Source organism: Perissodus microlepis, chromosome 7 (genome assembly GCF_051167445.1).
Source record: "Perissodus microlepis isolate ML-2025 ecotype Zambia chromosome 7, ASM5116744v1, whole genome shotgun sequence".
Classification (NCBI taxonomy): domain Eukaryota; kingdom Metazoa; phylum Chordata; class Actinopteri; order Cichliformes; family Cichlidae; genus Perissodus; species Perissodus microlepis.
In genome coordinates, this window is record NC_140467.1 from 14,000,816 (window position 1) to 14,025,341 (window position 24,526).

Below are 24,526 nucleotides of genomic sequence, written 5' to 3' on the forward strand. Positions count from 1 at the left end.
TCATTTCTGTGGTTCTTTTTTATTTATCACTATTGTACAAGTCTGAACTGTATTGGTCAAAAAAGACACAAAAATCCCTAAACAACAAACCAATCAGAACGACCACTGAACACCTTATTGAGATAACTAACCACAAAATGCACGGTGTTCAAAACACACACTCTGAAATCGCACCAAATGCCACAAATTAGTTGCCTCTAAGTTGTGTAATTGATTCTGTTTCATGATAATAGCTTTCTTTCTTGCTTTCTGTCTTACATATATGTATTATACCTTGACCAGCACACAGTCCCCCCAGCTCTATTGACATATTCAGATCTGCTGTACCAGACTGCACTCAGATCTCAGCAAGTGGTTGGCAGTGTGTTTGCAGTTGTTTGGTAAAAAGTTGGTCCCTTCTCACTAACTTTGTCCACACAAACAGTGGATCAGGACTCTGTAACTTTAATTAGGTTATGCTCGTTGCTTGCCTTTAGAAGCTGATCAGCACTGGGGTCGATGCTGCGTACACGTGCTTTCAAGTACTGAGCTGATGCTTGTTTTCAATGTGCTGGTGACTGATGGTTAATTTAAAAGAAAATGCATATTATTTCATCGTCGTGTTGGTTAAGCTGTAATCCTGAATGGTAAGAAGAATTTACATAACAGAGGCACTTGTCCAGTATGATGAGGATAATGGTTTGGTATTAGTTAGTATTACATACCAATGTAGCAATTTGGATGTGTCCAAAAAAATGACGAAGAGGTATAATCCAATTATACGTGATTGTCAATTAAACAATTATTTAAATGCCTGTGCTTTGATATGAGAATGCATGTTATATAGGAGCTGTCTTTGATAATCAAAGTACAACTACATACCATCATTCAGTAAATAAAAATCTGTCATTTCGTTCCTACCCTGCAAAAACAAGATTTGCATCACAAACTATTATTATTGTAACAGCACAACTTGCCATTTTAATGCCTCTTTAATACAAGGTAAGAGTGGTGTGTTTTTTAGTTTTTTAAAGTTTTTTTTTAAAGCATGACATTATTATTACTATATTTTTTGTGGACATTATCTTTGATGCATGAAAACATATCAAAGGAATGTTAAAAGTTCACTGGTGCAAAACAGTGCAAAAGTCTACAAAGGTGTGACGATGACAGTGCAAAGTTAATGACTTGTTTTCAACGGTTTAGTCTGGCTGACGCGACGCGTGACAGGTTTTTGCTGAAGGGGGTTTGCGGTTTAAAATCGGAGCAACATTTCTTTTTGTTCACTTTTGGACAGAAGAAGCACACAAATATTTGATGATCACTCAAAAAACATTGGTACACACAACTTCAGCACACAAAAAGCATATTTACAGCACTGGCACACACCAAAAATAGGCACACAAATTACAGCACATTAACCAGTCACAGATACTGAGCTACATAAGGCTTGACAACAAAACGTCCTCTGTGCTACATCTATGCTGAGTTTTGTGATGTACAGGTTGTCACTGTCACACCCATTTAAAAATACTAATACACACAACAATGCTACAGCACTATCAGGTGGGTGATGGGCCGTTATGGGTCATACACATAGTGGTTGGTACACCATGGTTCATAACACAAACTGACTCTGTTGGTTGTCTGCTCCGGTGCTGTCGTTGGGTTTCTATAAACATATAAAAAAACAACAATAACAAAAATAAATTATTACACAAATTATGTATAATGGTGGAAATGATGGCGATGATGGCTACCTCTGCAGGTGCAGGGAGAGGTGAAATGACACTGTCTTGGAGAGTAAAGAAAATGTGCTCCGTTAGTTCTTCATGGTAAACATGGGTTTACCATGTTTTGGGTTTTTTGTTCCCCATGCTTAGCGGAAGGCGTCAGACACCAATGTACTGTCTGTGTGCAGAGGTTGGACTCTGAGTCGGTTAATAAACATGCCCAATCATGCTGCGTTTGACAGGTTTATGTACAGTAGTTCAGTCATTGTCATGCGTTTTTTTATACTTTGCATCATGCTCTCGCAGTCACCTCTTTTTTTTTCTTCTCTTTTTTTTTTAAAGCTCTCTTTGACCTGGACAGGGTCAAACAGCAGTTGGTAACACTAGCCAGACGCTAGTAGGAAAGGAAAGATGTATGTAGATGCATGTGCTGTTGAATAAAAACGGAGTCTAAACGCTCATTGTGTATAAAATTTATTTCATGCAAGGACTTATATTTACATATTTTTATTTGAATACTTTTCTTTTGCATAAATGTAAAATACATGCATTTACCTTTCCCCAAGTAAACCCACAGCCCATGCTATGTCTCACTGTACTTTTTTTTTCCTTCCCACCGCTCCACTTGAATTGCATGAGCATATAATTCACCTGCATCTCTTCACATCAAATTTTAACAAGTTGTTGTTGTTGTTTTTTTTTTTTTAAATATATAACATCACTTAAATACCACAAGAGACATGACTCAAAAAATGTAAAACTCTGCTCATTCAGAATAAAAACAAAAACTAGTTGCTATAATTTGCCTATCTTCTTCTAGAAATGAACATTTCTGATTGGTCAACAAAACAAAATAAAAGAGGAAAAAAAAAAAGAAGAAATTTGTTAAAGTGCCCTGAAAAATTTGTGCATAATTATTGGGACAGTATCAATACATGTAACCGTAACAGTATTGATGTTTTAAATCAAGAGACACACTTACTGCACGAGTCATCGTGACATCTCCCACTGATCCTAACTCAATATATTTTTGCTCTGTGGAGTTGCCTGGTCCCCTTTACTTATATTTTGTGCTTTATTATACAAAAGACGTGGGGACTAATAAGTGATTTTTTAAGGTTTTCTTTTTTTAGTGCTTCTTTTTTTTTTTTTTTCCCCTTGGTGCTATGTATCCCTACTAAAGGTTCAGTCCTAGTATGTGTTCAGTGGTGTAACAACAATAACCAAGAGGGCTATTTTTTTTTTTTAAACTGTGATTAAGGGAACGAGGGTGGTGCAAAAGGTACAAGGTTCACCTTATAAATAAAGCTTTTGTTACACTGTTATGAGCATGGAATAAAGTGTAATGATGCTACACTGGGAGCACTTATGTTAATATCATGTCAATTTATTACTCGCTTTTACTTTGCCTCTCCAAGTATGAAGGCACCGTTGTTTCGTAATTCATGAGTCCTGCCTTAATTTAGCAGCACAGCGGTATAGACGTGGTGGCAGTCTACTGATACCCTTTAAAAACTCGTAACTACCAGTAAATATATTTGTATAAAAACTATTTATGCTCATAACAGCATTAGTTGACTTTATGACAGATTGTTCAAGTTAAATCACGCTATTTTTTTTTTTCTGTTGGAGGCCCCAGTCAAATAAATACAAGAAAATAAATATATGAATTTGGGGAAAGGCAAAGAATGGTGGCTACATAAAAACCTCTGCTATGACTGAGTCTCTTGTAAAGCTGTTTCAAAATGCATAAAAATGACAAAGCTTATGAAGCTTTTGAAAGAAAAACTTTTTTTTTCTCCTTACAGGTAATTGCGATACAGTTAGCTTCTTGTTGAACATAATTTCTCATGCAGTTCATGCAAATGAACAGTTTTAGTTCTGTTGACATTAGATCTATTCATCACTGGCATCATAGGAATTGTCATCATCTCCATATTGCATCGGACATCATGAACAGTATGTTCATTTTTTTTTTTCTAATGGCCGCTCGGGTAACATTATCTGGACTGCACTTTCAGAATGACGTCTCTACTTTGCAACGTACAAAGCACTTAAGAGAAGTTCCCTTAACAGCTTTTGGATATGTTTTAAAAGCCTTGTATAATTAATGTCCAGCATATTATTGGCAGGGTTACATCTTATGAAAATTTATTTCACAAAAAAAGTTGTTGAAAAACAAAAAACCAAAACCAAAAAAGCAAATGAGATAAGTTATTGGCAGAAGAGAATGAGAGATCAAAAGCAACAGAGCAACAGGCAATGATGTAAACACAAGGAAAAGAGTGTGGTTAGCCTGTGGTAAGAAGTAGAACGGTGCTTTGTCTGCAACTGAGGTGACCCATGCAGAGTGGCATGTGCCAATGTTTTCTAGTCTATGATATGATGACACACCCAAGGAGAACACTTGGGAAGCTTGAGTATAAGCACAGTTAAGATACAATTTTCCAGAAAAATAAACATAAAATAATAATAATTTTAAAAGAAAAAGAAACAAAAGCAGGTGTGAAGGCAAATGTGAAAGCAAAATCTGACAGGAAATATAAGAAGTGTGGACTGGCCTTCCAATGGCATTGTATCTGCTACTCAACCATGCTACATAATGGATGGGATGGGAGAATGTGAGTGCTGCATTAGACAGGGTGGGCTGCAGGGCAGGGCGGACACTGAGGACACTCCAGAGGCATCCCCGCTCATGCCAGACATGCTGTTAAGGCTCCAAGGCTTTTCATAACCTTCAGTTGAAAAACAGAGAACGTTCTGAGTACACTGCAGCACTGAATCCACGACAAAGTGTTTTGGTGTTCCTCACTGGTTATACTACACCTGTTGCTTTCTTGTTTTTGACTCCAAAGAAACAGGTCAACACAGACGTGAGACACATTATTATTCTCCATGCATTGAGTGCATTAGGAGTACAACAGCATGCACCGGGTGGTACTGGAATGGTTTGGAGTATAACACTTAAAAAGTCAAGAAAGGTAGGCACCTCAGGCAGGGAATGTTTTGTCAGCTACAGGTAGAATATCACACTGTATGCCGTTTTCTGCACACAGCTGGAGACTTACAGGACGTTCTTAGAGGAATGTTTTGATTTATCATTTATATAAAATTTAAAAGCAAAACAAAAACGAAGGGGCGATCCCCGTTATTAAAGTATAGAAATCTGTAAATTTCAATTTTGTCTCGTCTTCTTAATAATTACATCTGATATTAGCTGTCATCCATCTGTGTTGTGCTCCTTCACCATACTGATAGCACCCATCAGCAAGACACTTCATGCACCGTTATGATCAAGAGCAATGTTCTCAAAAGTCAGGATTCCGCATGATATTTATCATTAAAACACATATACATACATGGTACACGCGTAACACGTAAATACTTTCTTAGGCAGATAAGACAACACATTCTAGATCATATAAATCTCGAAAATAGTTTTCTTACTTGTAAATAAATAGGGGTATTACATTATGCACGTATCAAAAAATATAGTGTGTAGATGTGGACAATTACTCTGGACATTTGTGGTGATTGTGCTTGGTCTTAACATGTTTTAGTGAATCGGAATATATACAAATCCCAGCAGGATGACTGAGGAGAAGCAGCTGCTGTGAACGTGTATGATAGCTGTAATAAAGAGGTTTGTTGTTGTGTGCATGTGTGTGCGTGACTGTTCCTGTGTCTCTGTGAGTGTGTGTGTATGTGTGTGTGTGAGAGAGAGAGCCTGTGTAAAAACTGAGGTGTAACTCTCAGCAAAGAGGCAAAAAAGGGGGCTTGTCCTGCCTATATGGTCTACAGGGTGTCAGTGTCTCAGGGGGGCCTGTGATTGGCTGTTACTGTACGTACCCCTCCTCACTCTGCCCCCTGTGTGGTTGGGGCGTTCAGTAGTAGTGGTGACCAGGAAGCAGGGTCGCTCTCTCTCACTGGGGCTGAAGATTTCCTCCGGAGATATGGCCTGGTCTATATGAGGGCAATCTTCATTGGCCAGAGCTGCGTTAGCTGCCTCACCGTTCAGTTTAGAATCTTAAAAGAAACCAAAAATTAAAACAAACAAACAAACAATCAGATTTTTCTGTACAGGCTGTTTATTTAATTCAAGCACTACATATTTGAATATGTAGTTGTGTTTTGATGTTCTGCTACCTTAATTCGCACTGGGATAAACTCGTTCAATAATGCTGTCTGCATAACTGCTGTTTACCTTCCACTCCTTTGTGGAAGCTCTGTTTGAAGCTTTGTTATTGAAGTTTGGAGATTTATGAGCGCAAACTGAATCAAAGGTCAACATATCTTCGCTGTAACGACACCAAGGGTGGGGTGGGGGACATCAAACTACTTACACTTTTCTTAATCTTACAAATACATGCATCCGGTTAGTTTTAAGAGAGAGGAGGAGTGAATCACTGCATTAAGGAGTGCAAAATCAATAGCAAGATTACTCACAGTCTGCTGAATCTCTCTATTCGCCTATCCAGTCAAATATGCTTTTCATTACATATTTTATTGATTTGTTATGAGCGGAGAACTCGTTTTGTTTAATCTCGTGCCTGAATCATAAGCTGATTGAAGTGTGGGAACAGACGAACAGTGAAACAGCACAATAGAAATAGGATGAATAGAAATGAGACAACTCATTTATCAGAAAGTATGTCACGCTCGTTTCTTACCTTGAAACTTTATCTCGAAAACATCGTCATTGGCAATGGGGCTCTGATGCTGGGAGCTGATGCTTGTTTTGCAGAAGTTAGGAGAGCCTGGTTGGGGTGCCCGAGGGATATGCCTGTTTTTTTTCTTTGGTAGTTTCTGTTTTGCCATCGCCAGCGAGTAATACATTCCAAAGTTGTTGACAATCACGGGGACGGGCATGGCAATGGTCAGCACACCTGCCAAGGCGCACAGAGCTCCAACCAGCATACCGGAGGTCGTCTGAGGGTACATGTCTCCATAGCCGAGGGTCGTCATGGTCACTACAGCCCACCAGAATCCAATCGGGATGTTCTTGAAGTGCGTGTGCTCGCTGGCTCTTGGGTCGTTGGGATTAGCTCCAATCCGTTCAGCGTAGTAGATCATAGTGGCAAAGATGAGGACACCGAGAGCGAGGAAGATGATGAGGAGCAGGAACTCATTGGTGCTGGCTCTCAGCGTGTGGCCCAGCACCCTCAGCCCAACAAAGTGACGGGTCAGCTTGAAGATACGCAGGATCCGCACAAAGCGGACCACTCTCAGGAAACCCAGCACATCCTTAGCTGCTTTGGAGGAGAGGCCACTTAGGCCCACCTCCAGGTAGAAGGGAAGGATGGCCACAAAGTCGATGATGTTCAGCGCATTTCGAATGAAGTCAAATTTGTTTGGGCAGAAAGTTATTCGCATTAGAAATTCAAACGTGAACCACACCACACAGACACCTTCGATGTAGGTGAGATAGATGGCGGTCTCAGTCTCCTGGTAGGTGTTCATCACTGTCTCATTGTCCACCACGTCCCATTCCGTGCGGTTGATGATGGGATTGAAGGCTTCGTGGGTCTCCAAACAGAAGGTGGTGATGGACACCAGAATAAAGAACAGCGAAGCCAGAGCCACCCACTGAGCAGGAAATATTTAGGGGGCAGAAAAACAAAGGAAAGAAGGAAGAGGAGAAGGACAGAAAGGAGAATGAGCACACTAATACATGCAGTGTAATCAAGCTTGACGGCCTAGCAGCCATTCTTAGTAAGACACAATGCAATTTAATCTTCTATCTCAGACAGTGGCATCTAGTTTGACAGTGGCAATGACACCCCAGCTGCAGTCCTCTCTGATGTGTGTCTTGAATCTGAAGCGCCGCTGCTACAGGGACAATTAATGCAAGCTTGCTGTTCTTCCTTCTCATCCATCTGCTGTATATCAAGGTCGTGGCATTTTCAAGGGTATGCTACATATATAATTATTAAGCGCCTGTAGCAGCAGTAGCAGCAGACAGGACACTAGTGTCAACCCCCTGGACTAAATTTAGCTGGGGCTCTTCCCTTCAGCTCCATCACCACAGCAGGTCTTCCCTTACACAAGGTCATACTGTCCACATCATCAAGCTCTTGGGAATGACGGTGAGCTGAGAGGCTCACTGAGCTGAGGACAGACTTTTATGTGAAGCCATAATTTCCCTTAATGGGGAAAAAAAGTACTTCACCCCCTAGGATTGATTAGCTGATCAAATTTCTTCACATTTAGGTTCTGTTATTCTTCCATACTACATGGGTATAACAGATACAGTGCTGTCCCCTGGGTATCGATCCCAGACCTGTCCTCATGACCTACTGGTTTACAGCATTTGTTATTGTTCATGCTTTTTACTGTAGGGGGGAAAACAACAACAGTAAACAGTAATCTAAGTTCAATCAGAGGAGAAAAGATGGACAGAGAAGTGCACAGGAAGAGCAAATATCTGCTTAATGATCCTATGAATTGCAAATGTTGGATCAATAGCAATCGACTCATGCATAAAACCTTCCTTAAATGAGGCCCTGCTGTACCTTTAAACTAATGCACAGTCTTGTTAAGTAGCAGGGAGGAATAATGAATGACTAAGTTGGAAAAGGGCCGGTCTGGGCATGAAGTCCTCTGAGAGAGGGGAATGATCTGTACTTGTCAGTTGGTCTCATTCAAAGTGGGCCACTAAGACAGGCGATGCAGCACAATATAATAATAAGAAGAAGATGGAAAACAGGCCTTCATCATCATGTCTCATCAGTGGCAATTCATTGCCCCGTGCTGAGGAAATCACTGCTCCTTATGAATGCCTGCCTTCCTTCCATCTTAGCATGATGGTCCAGAAGGAAGCTGTGTTGACTGCAGAAGCACCAACTCCTGTCAGCAGAGCTGTCCTCTTTGTTCAGAGAGACAACATCACAGTTCACAATGTGGATCTACACGCTGTTATGTAACACAAATTTGGCGTAAAATGTTTAGCATTTATGCATTCAAAAGGAACGTGGAGCACTTAGCATTCGCAGACAATCGAATAGTGAGGCGACTTTAATAAACACGCAGTGGTTGAGATAATAGCGTTCAGCTTTTGCAGATATGATGTAAGAGGAGTTTTTTGCCAAGTTTCAAGGCGTTAATAAGTGGTGGTGTTTTATCAAATTGCATAATGTTGTTGTTTTTGTCCACCCCCTCTCCACTATGTGCCGCACGAAAAAAGAAACAAGTACTCCTTAGACAGTAATAGAGCACAGTACCACCACGCTGCAAAACAATGACTTCAACCAACTGCACACGTTGGAGTCATAATTGACACCTGCTGGCTTGCTGTGTTTTAGGCGACTGTAATCTAAATGTCATTGTGATTTGAATTTTTGGGAGTTGCACTAACCATATTTTTTTTTTTCTCTACTTTGACACAGAAAATTAAAAACAATTATGAAAACAATCCTTATTTGAGGCAAGTCACCACTGCTGCCACTACCATACAAACTCCAGTGCAATAAAGCCTCATAATTTGAGCTGCTTTGCCCCTGATGCCTCCTAACAAGCAGGCTCGCTCAGCCCTCTGAACATCCCACCCTTCGAACTGTTAAACAAACGCTGTGTCTCATCAGACTGCCTCCTAAATTATGTGTCTGTGTGACAGTTAGGAACAGTGTGGCCTGGAGGAAGGGCAACAAGTGACGATTGTTTGCTCCTTATTGGCTAATTCTCACTGTTGCCAGAAAACCATGGGTCTACTGTGCTGTGCAGTGGCAAGGGTTTTTCCACTGATGTATCTACTGTGAATAGAGTCAGTAATTAACTCTGAGGCTCACTTCTAATTAATCTTTCTGCCTGTCTTTGTGGAGTCGATCCCTGCTCTGCTTTTGTCATGCTTGTTGTTAAATGTAGGACACAGCTGAGCTTCTGCTGGGGGAATCTTTCCTGTGTGAAGAAAATCAAATTTGGAAGTGTGTATGTGACGGGTGGGGGGGGGGGGTGGCACTGATTCCATAATGCTTTCTGGAAGAGTGAGAACAAGTCAATGCAGTTTACTGTGTCTGGATTGGTGCCTGATAACTAATTACTACAGCTACAACAGCAGCTGTTAAAGCAGCGTGCAGCACAGCAGTCATTTTAGGGGCTCATGGTCCAAAAAAAATTACAAATATATTTTTTTTAAAAAAAAGTGTAAAGTTGTCCTTGTCACCAATGGCAAGTGTTACACCCTGATGGAAAAGTGCCCATGACAAAGACTAAAAATGTCACCCCTAACAGCAACCTAATTTTGTCTGGAGGTCTGCCACAGAAAAAAAATGTGGTGATGCCAAAGATCTGGTTTCCTAATGTGCAGCTGACCTATTTAACCAAAAAAGCCAGCCTGCCCTGGGATCCCCGTGTTGTGGAAATATCTATCTAAAGACCTGTGAGATTCAAAATGAGTTTCTTCATCTTCTCCAGCAAGATAAGAGGAGGACAGAAGTGATGATTTTCATGCAAATGGTTCTTCTACATGAAGTTCTACATTTCCCCCCTCTCCTCCTCTTTCTCCCTCGTGCACTCTCATCGACCTGCTGTGGGGACCCTCAGAAGAGCAATTTCAAGGTCATCAAAAGCCCTTTCTACAAAAGCCCACCACCAAATGCCTTTGTTTCACCATCAAGGAGCAGAAGAGGACCAATTAACAAGTGTATTACTTTTAATGCATCATGACAACAACACCAGAACATTTTTAGCATTTTTGCATAACATACATAATATATACAATGACACAAGGACATTTTTAAAAGTGACTCACCCTTGCATATTTAGAGGAGTAAGGGTCCTCAAACAGAGCCCAAACCCGTTTCTGCCACCGACTCCACAGGCTCCCATTCCTGGTATCAGGAGAGTCTCCCTGAGCCAGCCTTCTCGTCATTTCATCCACATCATCCTCAGCATGCTCCTGGTCTGGCTCCTGATCATCATTCCCCAGGTCTAACAGGCCCCCCCCGCTGAAACTATCAAGGGCCTCTTCTGCCTCCCGGTGCTGGCGATAGGTCATCCAGCAGCATGGCTCCACGTCTGTTTCATCAATCCCCCAGAAGGCCAGTTCCTCCTCATAGAGCGGCCCGCAGACATCGGCCGGGCAGTGCAGTTTACCTGTCCTGTAGTAATTAAGGATATGTGCAAAAACGCCAGGGTGGCGGTCGAAGAAAAATTCCTCGATCTTGGCATCATAGTCAAAGTGGTTGGGCGCATCAGGCTCGGCCAGCCAGGACAAGCGAGTGCCAGGTAGAGTGCGCAGGGTGCTGCGGTATGTCTGATGTCTGATCCCTCCCACGTTTATCACAATGCGATCCTTGTCGTCGCTCAGGCCCATCGCGTCCCTTAGGCATTTCTCCAATAAGTTCCCTTCATCGCAAAGGTAAGTCTAGGCGCACAGTGCAGACCATGCACAGGAGTGATCAGGGTGACGGAAACAATTACATAAGGAAAGCAGCTCACAAAGCAACCAGTCCTTTTCTCAGCAGCTGTGAAAGAAATCGGGGCAGTCTGACACGCATCCCCCTCTAAACCCTGAATTTTCTGCAAGCATCCATTCATTCATTCATTCAGCTGGAGGATCAGAAACGCTCAGGGCTGCCAAGCTCGCTGGAAGGTAGAGAAACCGAATCCAAAACCCAATGTAGCCAATGGCATCACATTAAGAATGGACGTCACATCATCGATAAATCCAAGATGTCGAGAGAGATATATAAAGAGAGGGAAAACGCCGACAGAATAAATCCAGCTCTTTAAACTCACTAGGATGCGACAGTTGATGAGATCAGCCCTGAGGAAGGTTTATGACTTTCACAGCAAGGTGACTGCGGTGATGATGATGGTAGTGGTACTGGGTGGAAAGCTCCTGATGGAGCTGCTCAGTCCTTCTGTTGCTGCCTACAGACTCACCTCCTTCACACTCCCGCTCCCTTCCTGAATTTAACGACACGCCGCCACTAAGCAGCAGGTCTTTGTCTCAGCGCTGAGATGCTTCCTCGCTCACAGACTTCACTGCCGTTCATGCATCGCTGAGAAGAACACATCCCTCGCTCTTTTTGATGGGAGGACCACCCCGTTCCCTGCACTGCTGATAAAGAAAATCAAAGATGAGAGGGCGACAAACCTCCCCCAAGAAGAAGAAAAAAGAAGAAAAAACGCCCAAACTGCCAGTTATTCTCACCGAGCACAGCTCTTCTCTCAGCACAGATGGAGCATGCCCAGAGGAGAGCCCTGCGTTTATTAAAAACACGCTGTCAAATCCCCCAATTACTGTAAGGATGCTCAAATAATCATCCTTGCTCAGTTTTACTTGTCCTCCTCCTCCTGCTGCTCGCTGAACGTCGTCGCCCGGAGGGTAAATGCTGGGTTAGCGCCTCTAACAGTCCGGATGCTGCCAGGGAAGGTCTTCATCATCTTCACGCACAGCTGGCTGGAGAAGGTGTGACCCTGAAGCCATGAACGCGCACGTCTGCTCGTAGCATAAAAACACTATTAGAAGACGGTAAAGCTTCGTGGTTTGCAGACAAGTTCAGACAAGAGCTGAGAGCTCAGATATGAACACAAAGAGCGGAGAAGATTCAAGATTTGCACAAGTCTGCGTGCTGCACAGCGCGCCTAAATAATTAGTCGATGAGGATCGTGTTTAATTCGCCAGCAGAGGGCGCGACTGCTCAAAGCAAGGAAATTTTATGGTCCGAATCATTTCAAACATTAAAAAACATAATAATTAAAGTTGGCAGAATTGCTCCATAATCTAACTAAAAAAGTAAGTAACAAAACAAAAACAAACAATGAGATATTTCTAAAAATGCCAATTTTATAGCTTTATAGTGTTTTTTAAAGCTGTTTTGAATATGTGATTTAAGATGTGCGAATTTTAAAAATGTAAAGATGCTTTGAAAACTGTTCTTTCGTTCGTTCGTTCTTTCTTAAATCTGGAATACTCCCTAGTGTGTTCACATTTTATGAAATCATTGGGTTTTTTACTTGCTCGCTCGGGTAGATGGGCGACTTGTTATTCACTCGGCCACCTCCTGTCCACTTCACTTGGTGGGCAGTCCTCCCGTCTCGGTTTTCACTCTTGATTATAAAGGAGGAGTTTGCTGTATGAGTCCTTCCAGCCCAGCTGGCCGAACAAACTGAGCCCCCCCTCCCCCCTGCAGTGACTGTGTGATCCTGGGAAGTAGACTCCTCTCACTCTCACAACTTGTTTGATTTGGGCGTAAGGACGAGCTGACAAGACCTGGAAACATGGCTGTTACGGGCTGTACGAAATGCATTAAATATATGTTATTCTTCTTTAATTTTATTTTCTGGGTGAGTCGACCATATTTTTTGTTCTCCTACGTTAGTTCTAAATTTATTTGAGTAACGTAGACTTCCTCTGCTTCTTCTTCTTTTGTTTCTCTCGTTTTCTGTTTAACTGATTTAACAGCTGCATTTTTACACATCTGTGAAGACCATAGCTTAAAATCATTTCAAAAAGATAAGCACAGAGGAGTTTCCCTCCTGAACTGCTCTACAAATTAAGCTGCTCCCTCTTAGGGAGAAGGGCAGCATCCATCCATCCACACAGGCACAGCGCACAAACTCTTGGCAGGAGCTAAAAATGCTCTCCCAACCTTCATCAACTTCTTTTCAGCCTGACTGAGCAAACGGGGAAAAGTGAGTGAAAGAGCCGGGAGGTAAAAGCCCTCCAGGCTGGCTAGTGTCTCTTCCCCCCCTCCCAGTCTTTTTTACCGGGATTGTACTCTTTTTTTTTTTTTTTTTGCCTCTGCCTGTCACTCATCATCTGTACTTCAGGTCCACCGTTGATTTAACTAGTGCTCACCTTAACTGTGAACTCCAGACAAAAAAAAAAAAAAAAAGATTTCAGTTTAAAAAAAGACTGAAAAACTTTTAGGTGACGGGAATAGGTGATTCCCTCCGACTGTTTCCTTTTCCTAGAGTAATTCCCAAATTCCTTAATTCCTAAACATAGTGTTCAGACTGCACTGTGTGAAATTTCACATCCAAATGATCATTTTAGTACATTCACCCTGTAAACTGAGCTCTTCTCAAGGCAGTCCCTTTTCTCCTTGCTTCAGTAATATGGGACAAGCCACAGTAGTTAAATAGCCTAATGTGGGTACATCAGTACATCACTGCAAACTATAGATATCCATTTTAAGTGCAGAATCGACCATTTGCGTGGGGTGTTTTTAGATTTCCATTTGGTTTGCCTGTTTAGAGTGTGTTTTTGTTTTTAGGACGAACAGAATGCCCATATCCTGGACATGCTGCGCTTGATTGAGTGTTTCCTCTGCTGGCCTCACTGCTGTGCCTATTGTAAAAGCGCTTCTTCCTCATTTTGCTATTTTTCACGCTGAGGATTCCGTTTCCTGTTTGCTGAGAACAATGGATTTCAGCCATGGCCAAAAAAAACAAAAAAGAAACAAAAAGAAAAGTGCAGATATAAACACGGGCATGTGAACAATAACAGGAGCTACATGCACTTTAGCTGTTCTATGATGACACTTGTCAAGATATTTTTGCTTCATCAGATACATAATTTAGAAGAGAGATCAGGGAGTTGAAGTTGAGTCGATTTTAAACAATGCTGCGTGGACATGTCTGTGTCGTGGGTCACTGAGGTGTCAGGATGTCCTTTCTTTTCTTAAATGACAGGGGGACAGGTCACACACACACACACACATACACAGATATTAGCAGAAAGGCTTTGGTGTGGATTTGATCTCCCGAAAGTCAGGTTTCATGTTGTCTTAGATGTCACGGTGCTGTCATATGTAAAACATGCTGATGGGTCTTTTCTAAAAAGTCTTTAAAATTTAAAAACTACAGGATGATTTTAATATTCATGCTTCCTTTTCACTTTCATTTCAGACACTTAGGTGGGTCTGATCCTCATAAAGGATTCATCAAAGTGACCAAAAAATATGGAACAAAACAATTAAAAACCTTTTTTTGTTTCTTTCTGGGACAGCTGGCCGGAGGTGTGATCTTAGGAGTGGCTCTGTGGCTACGCCACGACAGTCAGACCAGCAACCTCCTCATTCTTCAGTTTGATGATCAGCAGGCACCGGGCACCTTCTATATCAGTGAGTATACACCAATAATTTGAATAATAGTGAACTGGTCCTCAGGACTGTGTGTAGTGGGGCAAGGAGAGCTGCTTGAGGAGAGGTGTGGACAACCAGGAGAAAATGTGAAAAAAAAGAAAGAAAAATATGTGTAATTATGTTTTTAAAGGGGAAGAAATTAAAAAAATGTGAACTTTATTGTTAAGGAGTATTAAAAAAAATTGGGCAGGTGTTGGGGATAAATTTTTTTTGGGTGGGACCAGAAAACATTTGAGAGCCACCAACTGTACTGAAATACACCCCTCCCTAACACACACAGAGCTCATGGAAATCATAGTTTTGAGTTGGTCTTCAAAACTTTTACCACAAGTAGATTATTCTTAGACCAGTTTTGAGGTGGCTTTAACACCACAGGGAGATTGTGCCCAGATTTAATGTTGGGAAAGCTGTTAATATTTTATGTTTCAAAGCTAAATATTCACAGAGTGAAGTGGCCTCATTTTGGCATCTACGGATTCTTACATTATAGCTCATACCACCCTCTCATTCAGAGTCAGGTTTCTATTTTAAGGATACTTTACTTCATATTTGTTGTTCTTTTATCCAGCTCCTGTAAGGTGAGGAGTCCCTAAGGAAACTGCTCTGCCCTAGTTTTTCATCCTTATCATGATGGAAAGTTTACATTTAACAAAGTGATCAAATTTAACTCACGTGCTTCATGGTGAGCTGTGAGTGACATCCAGATATTTTGGAAATAGTAGGCGTGACACGACCTCTAAGAAGACCAGGAAACAGGACTTGCGTACATCCGCAGCATGAATTAAAAGCGGCAGGGCCAGGAGCTACACCTCAGTCCATATGCTGTAAGGCACATGCAGGAGAACATCTCTGATTCAGTTTATGGAAAAAGTCCCAGCCTTGATGTTCTTTCAAGAGAGAGGCCAGATGCTTCAGACAGATGTTTAAACACATGCTGGCTTTGAGAAAGTGGTCCAAGAGCGCAGCTGAAGCGATCATGAGCCTTCTGTTGTTCACACTTTAAAGTATTTGATCCTCAGGAAAATTCAGGAGTTCTGCACTACTGAACCGCAGCTCCATCTCTGTAACTGCACATGTTTTGCATTTTTTAACCTTTGTGTTGTGTCATGCCCACGACATGAACTAAGGTTATGGGTTGCAAGCACGTCTCCTTCACTGCCCTCAGAAGTCCTAAGGTTGGCCATGAAACCTACAATACATGATACAATTTAAAAATTTCAACGGTCCATGATCTTGGTTTGTTGTGGTGGTGAACTCTAGTGAGCCCATTAATTTACATTTGGGCCCCTGCTGCGCTCCCATACTTACTCCTCAGTAAGTATACGGAGCAAAGGCGGGCCGTGCTTTTTATAGAGGCGAGACACACTCGTGATTTTAAAGGCAGGGCGGCAAGTGGGGCCCACCCAGGCAAGATCAAGAGACTGCTTCTTCTTTTTTCCTCCCCTGTCCCTTAGACATACGCCCTTACATAATTCAAAAAAACCTTGTACATCTGCACATTATCCCTCAAATTAGAGTTTGGAATGGATGTTTTTAGCATGCTGGCACACCAAAGTGGTATTTATGTAAGACTGAAAATACACACCATCCTGCCTCTTCACCAGAGCTTGAACCCATTACTTGTGGCAGCTGACAGTAGTCTGGTCTGGGTAGTGTTACAACTCCTCGTACTGTACATTTCTACAAAACATGCTTAATGAGGCTCTTAGAGGCAGATAAGAATTAATTCCCCCTCTCATGTCTGTATGTAAACATGAGATTACAGCCAGGACTGGAAAACAAGGGATAAAAGCTTATAAGGCTAGCCAAGAGCTGACTAAACCCAGAAGGTTTACACAATGTTGTGAACTCTAAAAGTGCCAGTTGTCTTTATACATGCCCCCACGTTCAGCTTCATAATAAATCACCATATTTGACAGTACAATCACAATGAGAGAGGAGCCAACCAATTAGACCACTATTTTCAGTGGCAGAAAGTAGATACATTTCCTTGTATTTTTAACTGCACTATTCTCACCTCTGTAGCCCAGTGATTCAAACCCCCAAACTGCCCCTGATATATCAGCATGCTGTATAAAAGCTCTTTGGGTGGTCCACTTTTATATTTTAAATGGGATCTGTTATGTTCATTTGCAACTCCCCCTTTTCTTGGACTTTTTAGAGTAGCTTGCGTGATTTCAATGTTCAAAATAATCCTTATTTATCTTACACTTAGGTCCTGATGCAGGCTTTCGGTTCAACCTCTGATTCAAACAAGCCGCTTCGGTCAGAAAAATGGAAAAAGTCCTTGTGTGTCTCTTTTCTCTGCCCTTTTTGTTTTAAAGTCTTTGAAATAACAAGAAAAAAGCCAAATAGATCTTTTTTTAAACAACTAACCCTCCTCACATAATTTATCCACTGACATACTGTATAACAGGCTTCGTCTCCGTTGTCTTGCTCCTGACTTTTCCCTTTTTAAATACTGGATGAGACGAGCAAGTGGGGCTTTTAGCTGGCACCCACCCCACCACCACCACTTGGGGAGATTACACTCCGAGACAAGAAATAAATGAACTACCCCGGGGGTTTAAAATCGCCTGTCTCCCTTAAAGTCTCAATAGCCTTCAAGCTTCAAAAGGTGTTGTCATAGTAATGGAAGGCAGTGGAAATAATGCCTGCTTTGCCGCATTGCCGGGTTACTGGCCCTGGTAGCCGTTTCACAGCGCGACAAAAGAGAACGAAAAAGGAGGGGTAGTGAGTCGACACAGAGAGAGCGCAGATCTAAGGATGGGAGATAGTTCTGCGTGATAAATGAGGTACAGTGTGAGGTGTTGAAGACCTGCAGATGCAACAGAGTCAGAGTCACTTACTGTCTGTCCCCTTTTTAGACTGCTCTGTCAGGCCACATTAGAGGATCGGTGTGCTTTGTTTTTTTATGCACACAAGAATAGAAAAGCCAGAAACAGACTGTTCCCGAACCATTTCCCACTAAAAGCACCGCTAAAAGACCCCCTTCACATCTTATGTAAAAGTAGCGGTACACTGCACGCTGCTGGTTTAGTCCAGCAGCTCTAACTTTAGCAGCTGCCCTCTGAAGTTTGTAAATGTAGGATAGAAAGGGCTGTGACTGATTTTCATATTCCTAGTTTGAATTTTTTCCCTTTATATGGAGTCTTTTATGCTTTGTGAATTACATAGTTGAAGATATCTTTTCACTCCCCTCTAACATGGTTCAGGAGTCTAGTCTTTGGACATCACCTCGTAATATGAGATCTTCTGTACTCTTGGGGATTTAAAAGGTGATATTAGTGAGGTGTGCAAGTCCAAAACTTTAGGAAGTACTGGTCTAGTTCTGCCACCTTACAGCAAGAAAGTCATGGGAGTGAATCCAGGCTGGAACTTTTCTGCATGTGCCTTCCCACAGTCCAAACACATGCCTGTCTCTGTGTTAACACTGCAACATACTGGCAACCTGCCCAGGGCCTAACCCCACCGCTCACCCTGTGAGAGCTGGGATAGGCTCCCTGAATAAAATAAGTGAAAGAAAATGAATGAATGGTTTAGTATCATGAGAATTTCTTGCTTATTGTGCCTACAATGTTGTATTATCCAATATCATGTTCTGAAATCTAAACCTGAGCTACAGAAGAAATAAGAAAACTATAAAATAGCAGAAAATCTCTAAAAGGATTCTTAAAGTTAGAGCTCGTTGGATGGATATCATGATATTATTCTCAAACAAATTGCAGTTTGTCAGGAATGTTATATCTTCTAGCTTTTTATTCATGCTGATGATTTGTTTTCATTAAGATTTTTTTTGTGTGTTTGAGCAGTGTCCACCCGCACCCTTCTCATGATGCCTCTGGAGAAAACTGATAGCAGTTATTATTTTTTTGTTTGTGTGTTTCTTTTGCGTGGGCAAATTTCCTGGTGTAACACAAATATGCTGCCATTTAATAGGAGATCTCCACAAAAGTGGTAGAAAGCGAGTACGTACAGTGCTTACAGCACAGCTTTCATGCTGGGTGTAGTTAAATGCAACGCCTGCTAGGAGACAATTCCACATGACTGATGCTGCACATGAAATTTTTTCCTACAACGCAAATGCTGAATCTATAAAACACAGTCAATTTCCTTTAGAGACTCTAACAGTAAATAAAGCAATTACACTTGGCTTCATGTGAGGCAACCGACGTCAAATTACTGGTTTCATATTATCACCAATAAGTAAAGCAACTCATGTATACACGAGAAGAGATTAGAGGGCACAGTAATTCTGAAGGAGACTTTATTGCATTTCAAGTAATTTTACTTTTTATATAATCCTACACCGATAATGCAAAACAGATTTTTAGCACCCACACAGTGTTTTTTCCTTTAAGCTGCAGAAAACACAAACTGGGCCTCTGCTGTAACTGGAGCTTTATTACCATCCATTGACTTTTTGCTAGTGTGGAGTGCCTCCATTATGGCTATCTGCCATTTACATTTAAAATATATATTTTTACACAAAATGCCAGTTCAAATTGCAATTTAAAAAATGTGTGTACATTTGTGGGTGGGTGTCAGTGAGTGTCTGTCCTTCTGTTTCCTGGGGAAGTATAATGGTCCAGGTCAGAGGTCAGTACGGAGGGGGGTTGAGGGTGTCTCAAGGGAATTTCCTCCCCTAAGGGAAGCACACAGTCATCTCTGCCTCTCTTAGTCAAGATCTGGAATCTTACCTTCAGGATGTCAACAGTTTCATTCTACAGAGTCATCAGGAAGTCAAAACCCAAACAATGAGCAGTGGACTAGCGAGCAGTGGGAACTTGCAGGTCTAACACTGCTGCCCTCTAGTGGTGCTGATGATGCGCTGTCGCTATGATAAACCAAATGTCTTTAAGCCGTTGATGGACAGTTTCCTGCTCACTGTGCGTTTACAGGTGTGTACATACTGATAGCTGTGGGAGCTGTTATGATGCTTGTGGGCTTCCTTGGATGTTATGGTGCCATTCAGGAATCTCAGTGCCTTCTGGGCACAGTGAGTATACCGTTTTATCCACAAGTCACACTTTTTTTCCAAATAAAGTATTTTAATCTTTGGAGTCATTGAAGTTAAAATAAATATCTTTGATTTGTAGTTCTTCTTCTTTTTGGTGATCCTATTTGCCTGTGAAGTGGCTGCAGCAATCTGGGGTTTCATGAACAGGGACACTGTAAGCACACACACACACACACAGTCACGGTTCACAGCATGTTTGATGTCTGCGTTGATGTTCCTTCTCTGCACCTCTAGTGAATCGTCTCCGTTTGTTGCTGTGTCTTTTAAACACCCCATCCCCACTTCTGATTATTCACAGATCTCCAAAGAACTGATCAATTTCTACGACTCTGCGTACATCAAGGCTATGGATGTGTCTGGGTCTGCCAGTAAAGACAGCGCCATCAAGGTGTTGGATGTCTTCCACAAAACGGTACGAAATGATGGGGGGAAAAAATCATCGCTTTATTTTTTTTTGGCCCTGCTGCTTTGTTTTTGACAGGGTACAGAAATATTGTCGACTTCATGTTCCTGTGTTTTCTTTCTTGTTCAGCTCGACTGCTGCGGTAAAGGAGACGACACGGCTCTCTTTTTACAACTTGCCACCACCTTATGTCCTACAAAGTCTCCAGAGGATTTTCAGTTGAGATCTCAGGTATGCACAAATCTTTTGTTGTCTTCCCACTCCTTTTCAATATGTAACTAAAAACAGGTGAAACAATATTGAAATGTATTAGCTTTATTTTGTAAAGCATTTTTTTTCTTCTTTTCTTTGCTTAATGAACTTTGTATATTGTTTCCATGATCGAAATAAATTAACACACAGGTATTAGTAGTAATAATTAATAATAATAACAACAACATTAATACTAATGTAAGCTTGTTTATTATATTTTTGTAAAATTAAAAAAAAATCACTGTAAAGTATTACTAAGGAACTGGGTTGCTACATGTCCCAAATGTAATATGTTCAAGTACATTTAAAATACATTTAGTCCCGTGAAGGCCACAGTAAATGAATCACATGTGTGCACACATCATTCAGTAATTCCTTACTCATCATGGACTGTCACTCTGGAGAGACCACTCCCTTTAGGATTTGTCTTAATTTGCAGTGACATCTCCCTAAGGGACAGCTGGACTGAAACCAAGCAAGTGTTGCAGAGCTGATTAGCTCTCATTACTATGTAGGATTCACGTTTTTTTTCCTGTAGTTTTGTAGATTTGCAGGTATTTTGTTGGTTTTTCAGTGACTGTAGTGCGGTCGCGTTAGACAGAAAATGTTAATGTTAAGAAATTTCAGGTATAACAAGTTTGCAATTTTCTTAAGACACCTCTTAGGCTCAAGGAACAAACCAGTGTTATAGCTACACATAACAGACAACTTAGCAAAGAATCAATATTGAATTGCCTCTTTAGCCACTGTTGCTGTCAGTCTGTCATAAAAATACAAAGTTGTTCCCATTTCTTTCGTTAAATTTACAAAAAACACAGTTTGACAGGCATAAAGTTGCACTTTTGCAACATTTTTTTTGACTTAAAAAATGTTTGTTAAAAACTTAGCATATTTCAGCACTGTGTGCTGTGTGTCCTTAAAGATTTGAGGAGAGTGAACAATTGGAGAACAAAAGAAGTGACAGGCCAAGAAAAAGTTGTTTATCTATAGCAGATAAACAGTATCTGAGCCACGACCTTAAGAAACAGGAAAAAACATTCAGCAAAGACTAGATGCATCTGGCTCTTCAGTTGACCCATGCACTGTTCCCTGAATCGTCATCAGAGATGGTCTGAGTGGAAGGATGGCTGTCAAGAGGCCATTCTTAGCCAATTCTTCCTGTTTTGCCTAAGGAAGTGAAAGAGCGAGCAAAGGCTGAGGTATGCCAAAATACACACGAACTGGACTGGAAATCAGTGGCAACAGGTCTAATGAAGTGATGAATGAAAACATTTGAAACTGGCTTAAAATCAGCGTCAGTGAGTGTCTACAACCAATCGATAAAACACAGTGGAGGCATCATTTCAGTTAGTGGTGTTGGAAATCTTGAATTGCTGAAATTCCGAACACAGAAAAGTAGAATCAGACTTTAATATCTTATGGGAAAACGTCTGATTGGCAAGGGCTTCATTTTTCAGCATGGCAATGATCCCATACACAGTGCCGGTGCAGTGAAAGTATACACAGATGCACGAATAGAAAAACACAGTAAATTAAGGCTAAAATGTCAGATTTTTATTCTTTGACAATTACTTGTCATCGTGATTTTAAAAAGAGTTTGGGGATTCTGACATGACACATGCAAGGATACACCTCATCATATTTAGTAAATGACCAAACTTGGTGATACCATTAACAATGACTTGTATCCTCTTATAACTGTTAATATGAACTGTTATGATGATTTCTGATATGAGGTTCAGTTCTACGGTGGTGATCGCAGGGTGTGCACAGGTCAAGTGCCACTATGACCCTCCAGAAAATAACGAGGACAGGGGATGATCGTTCAGCTCTTTAATGGCAGATTTAGCGTGGGTGTGGGTATGTGTGTGGGTGTGTGTGTGGTTCTACAAACAGAATGGAAAACAGAACACAAATTACAATCAAATTATAGACAACAATAATCACCATATAACATATTACAGCCACATACTTGTCTTATAGGCCCTACTACTAAGCTGGCGGCCTTTACTTATAGTCTGAACCATATTTGGCAACAAAGAAAATAAACATCTTCCCATCACTTAACTCTTGTGCCCCACCCACTTATGATGCCAACTAAAGAAGGCAAATACACATAATAAATCACCAACTCAAACCGAACTCAGTATGGCCTAGGCGTACTTAGCTTAGCTTAGCCCGCTTAGCTTAGCGATAACTTAGCTTATAGAAATGTACAAACAGAGGATGTCCAGAGCGATAAAACATACAGGCTATCCTTCTTACACAAGAAATATCCTGTAACTCACCAGTCTTATGGACGCACACTCTCATTCAACCCACATAAACTGCTCCCGAGCATAACTTGTGATTCACACTGCCTCCATGAACACCATTTTTCATCCCAGTCAAAACATTACTCACAAAACGGCCGCGCCCTCTAGTGGCGAGGCAGAAAACTGCATCACAGTCCTGCCTTCAGAACATGAACATTGCTATCAGAAATCATTTAATTCACCATTCAGAAAACTGGTCAGAACAAGCGGATATTCTGCACCTTGTTTTGACTGCAGGCTCTGCTCGCAGTTATTAGTGAACCGTAACAGTATGTGTGCAGAGTGAAGGGCATTCTCATTCATTACTGTAGCGTGGTCAGCATTCCTTATTTTCCCTCTTTCTCCCTGTCAGAGCTGTCATTATAAACTGATCGAGCTCTTCTCTGAGAAGCTCTACGTCATCGGTCTGGCCGCCTTGGTCGTTGCTGTCATCATGGTGGGTATTAGATTGAAAATGCATTTGTCTAAATCTCTGCTTTCATCAGCTGTGATAACATTGCAGGTACTGGAATACTCCCTTTGAATTAAACTGCTTTCATCTTTCACATTTAGATCTTTGAGATGATCTTCACCATGGTGCTCTGCTGCGGGATCCGCAATAGCCCCGGAGTATACTAGCAGTCCAACAGGCAGCAAGAGCCGCGCCATCCTGTATTGGAATCATTTTGTTGTGTGTTTCTGTGCATCGGCTCCACTTCTTCATGCTTAAGTCACAAGATGGATATTTCTGCATTTGTTTTATTTTCTAGAGAATTGAAAGCTGTTTTTAAGATCTGTCTTCACTAACTATTTAGACAGTATCGTAGTTTCTAGCAGTGAGATTTTCCTTATTTATCATGGAAAATGTCTTCATTATAAATCTTTTATACATACAATTTGTTGTGAAATATTTATCTGTCAGTCATTAATTCTGTTTTTATGGATGTATAAATTGTACATATACTTCTCATATGTTCATGACAGGAGTTACTGTATTCCCTGATTGATTGTTGCATCTTGCTTCAGTGTGATAGTAATTTAAGTGGCAGGCTTTCAATAGTTGAAGGAAATATTCTGTTTTGCTCAAATAACAAAAAAAGAATCGGCGAGTATGTTTTCAGTCCGCTGTGTGTTTCTTCCTACCTGAACTTGCTAAACACCTTTCTTTAAAAAAAATAGGATAAAACATCAATATCTTCGCTCATAACCGGTTTTAATAACTCTAATAAATTATGCTAACTCTCTTGTACCGTTGATTCGTCTTCATCTTTGTCTTTTTTTCTTTTCTTTTTTCGTTTTTGACTACTCCCTTTAGGTGTTGTCACAGAGGATTAACTTTCTTATTCACATATTTGACTTGGCAAAGATTTATGGCTTACCTGACGCGATCCTCCTCACTTACCCAGGCTCGGGCTGGCAGTGGGAGTGCACTGGCTTTTGGCCCTCAGGGGCTGGCTTTCTTGCATCGTTGCTTGTGATCTATAGGTTGAAGTGCTTTCTTATGTCTTAGGGATTTTCTCACATTGCTTCCCATTAGTTAAATTAAAAACAAAAATAACAACATTTAACAAAAGAGAAACACATCTGTCGTTTCTGTCTTTTGTTCTATCTCCCTCCCGTCACGCCCAACCGGTCATGGCAGATAGCTGCCACTCCGTGTGACTGGTTGTGCTAATCTCAGTGATAGCACGCACTTCCAAAATAGTTTGTATGAGCAAGTCTCATAAAAGATGTAGTATTTAAGTCACTTTAGC

General features: G+C 41.2%; 2 protein-coding genes and 1 long non-coding RNA gene across 5 annotated transcripts; 1 reads left to right on the forward strand and 2 right to left on the reverse strand.

Moving 5' to 3' along the window:
* Positions 1-11,022, reverse strand: kcnc1b (potassium voltage-gated channel, Shaw-related subfamily, member 1b). 2 transcript variants are annotated; one of them, XM_084933634.1, is made up of 4 exons: positions 10,459-11,022; positions 6,383-7,298; positions 5,562-5,738; positions 1-1,651 (listed from the first exon to the last, which is right to left on the reverse strand). In XM_084933634.1, the coding sequence occupies exons 1-4, from the start codon at positions 11,020-11,022 to the stop codon at positions 1,542-1,544; spliced, it is 1,767 nt and encodes a 588-aa protein (XP_084789760.1). In that variant the 3' UTR covers positions 1-1,541. The 2 variants fall into 2 exon arrangements, with proteins under 2 accessions (XP_084789760.1, XP_084789759.1); XM_084933633.1 differs by lacking the exon at positions 1-1,651 and adding an exon at positions 2,170-4,447.
* A 1,003-nt stretch (positions 11,023-12,025) lies between these two features.
* LOC146382748 (CD81 antigen-like) lies at positions 12,026-24,026 on the forward strand. Of its 2 annotated transcripts, none has more exons than XM_084933669.1 (8): positions 12,026-12,123; positions 14,668-14,782; positions 19,705-19,802; positions 19,903-19,977; positions 20,122-20,235; positions 20,356-20,457; positions 23,146-23,229; positions 23,346-24,026. In XM_084933669.1, the coding sequence occupies exons 1-8, from the start codon at positions 12,073-12,075 to the stop codon at positions 23,409-23,411; spliced, it is 705 nt and encodes a 234-aa protein (XP_084789795.1). In that variant the 5' UTR covers positions 12,026-12,072; the 3' UTR covers positions 23,412-24,026. The 2 variants fall into 2 exon arrangements, with proteins under 2 accessions (XP_084789795.1, XP_084789794.1); XM_084933668.1 differs by lacking the exon at positions 12,026-12,123 and adding an exon at positions 12,801-13,001.
* Positions 20,670-22,926, reverse strand: LOC146382749 (uncharacterized). The gene is made up of 2 exons (XR_014800670.1): positions 22,767-22,926; positions 20,670-21,645 (listed from the first exon to the last, which is right to left on the reverse strand). It is a non-coding gene; the product is annotated as an uncharacterized LOC146382749 (long non-coding RNA).
* Positions 24,027-24,526: the final 500 nt, after the last annotated feature.

Excerpts from the sequence above, each read along its gene's own strand:
- kcnc1b (XM_084933633.1), bottom strand. The coding sequence starts at position 11,022 with ATGGGCCTGAGCGACGACAAGGATCGCATTGTGATAAACGTGGGAGGG. Across the intron at positions 7,299-10,458 it reads ACTCCTCTAAATATGCAAGG|TGGGTGGCTCTGGCTTCGCT; the intron begins GTGAGTCACTTT and ends TTTCCTGCTCAG. Across the intron at positions 4,448-5,561 it reads AGGGGGCAGAGTGAGGAGGG|GTTATGAAAAGCCTTGGAGC; the intron begins GTACGTACAGTA and ends TTTCAACTGAAG.
- LOC146382748 (XM_084933668.1), top strand. The coding sequence starts at position 12,936 with ATGGCTGTTACGGGCTGTACGAAATGCATTAAATATATGTTATTCTTC. Across the intron at positions 14,783-19,704 it reads ACCGGGCACCTTCTATATCA|GTGTGTACATACTGATAGCT; the intron begins GTGAGTATACAC and ends GTGCGTTTACAG. Across the intron at positions 23,230-23,345 it reads TGGTCGTTGCTGTCATCATG|ATCTTTGAGATGATCTTCAC; the intron begins GTGGGTATTAGA and ends TTTCACATTTAG.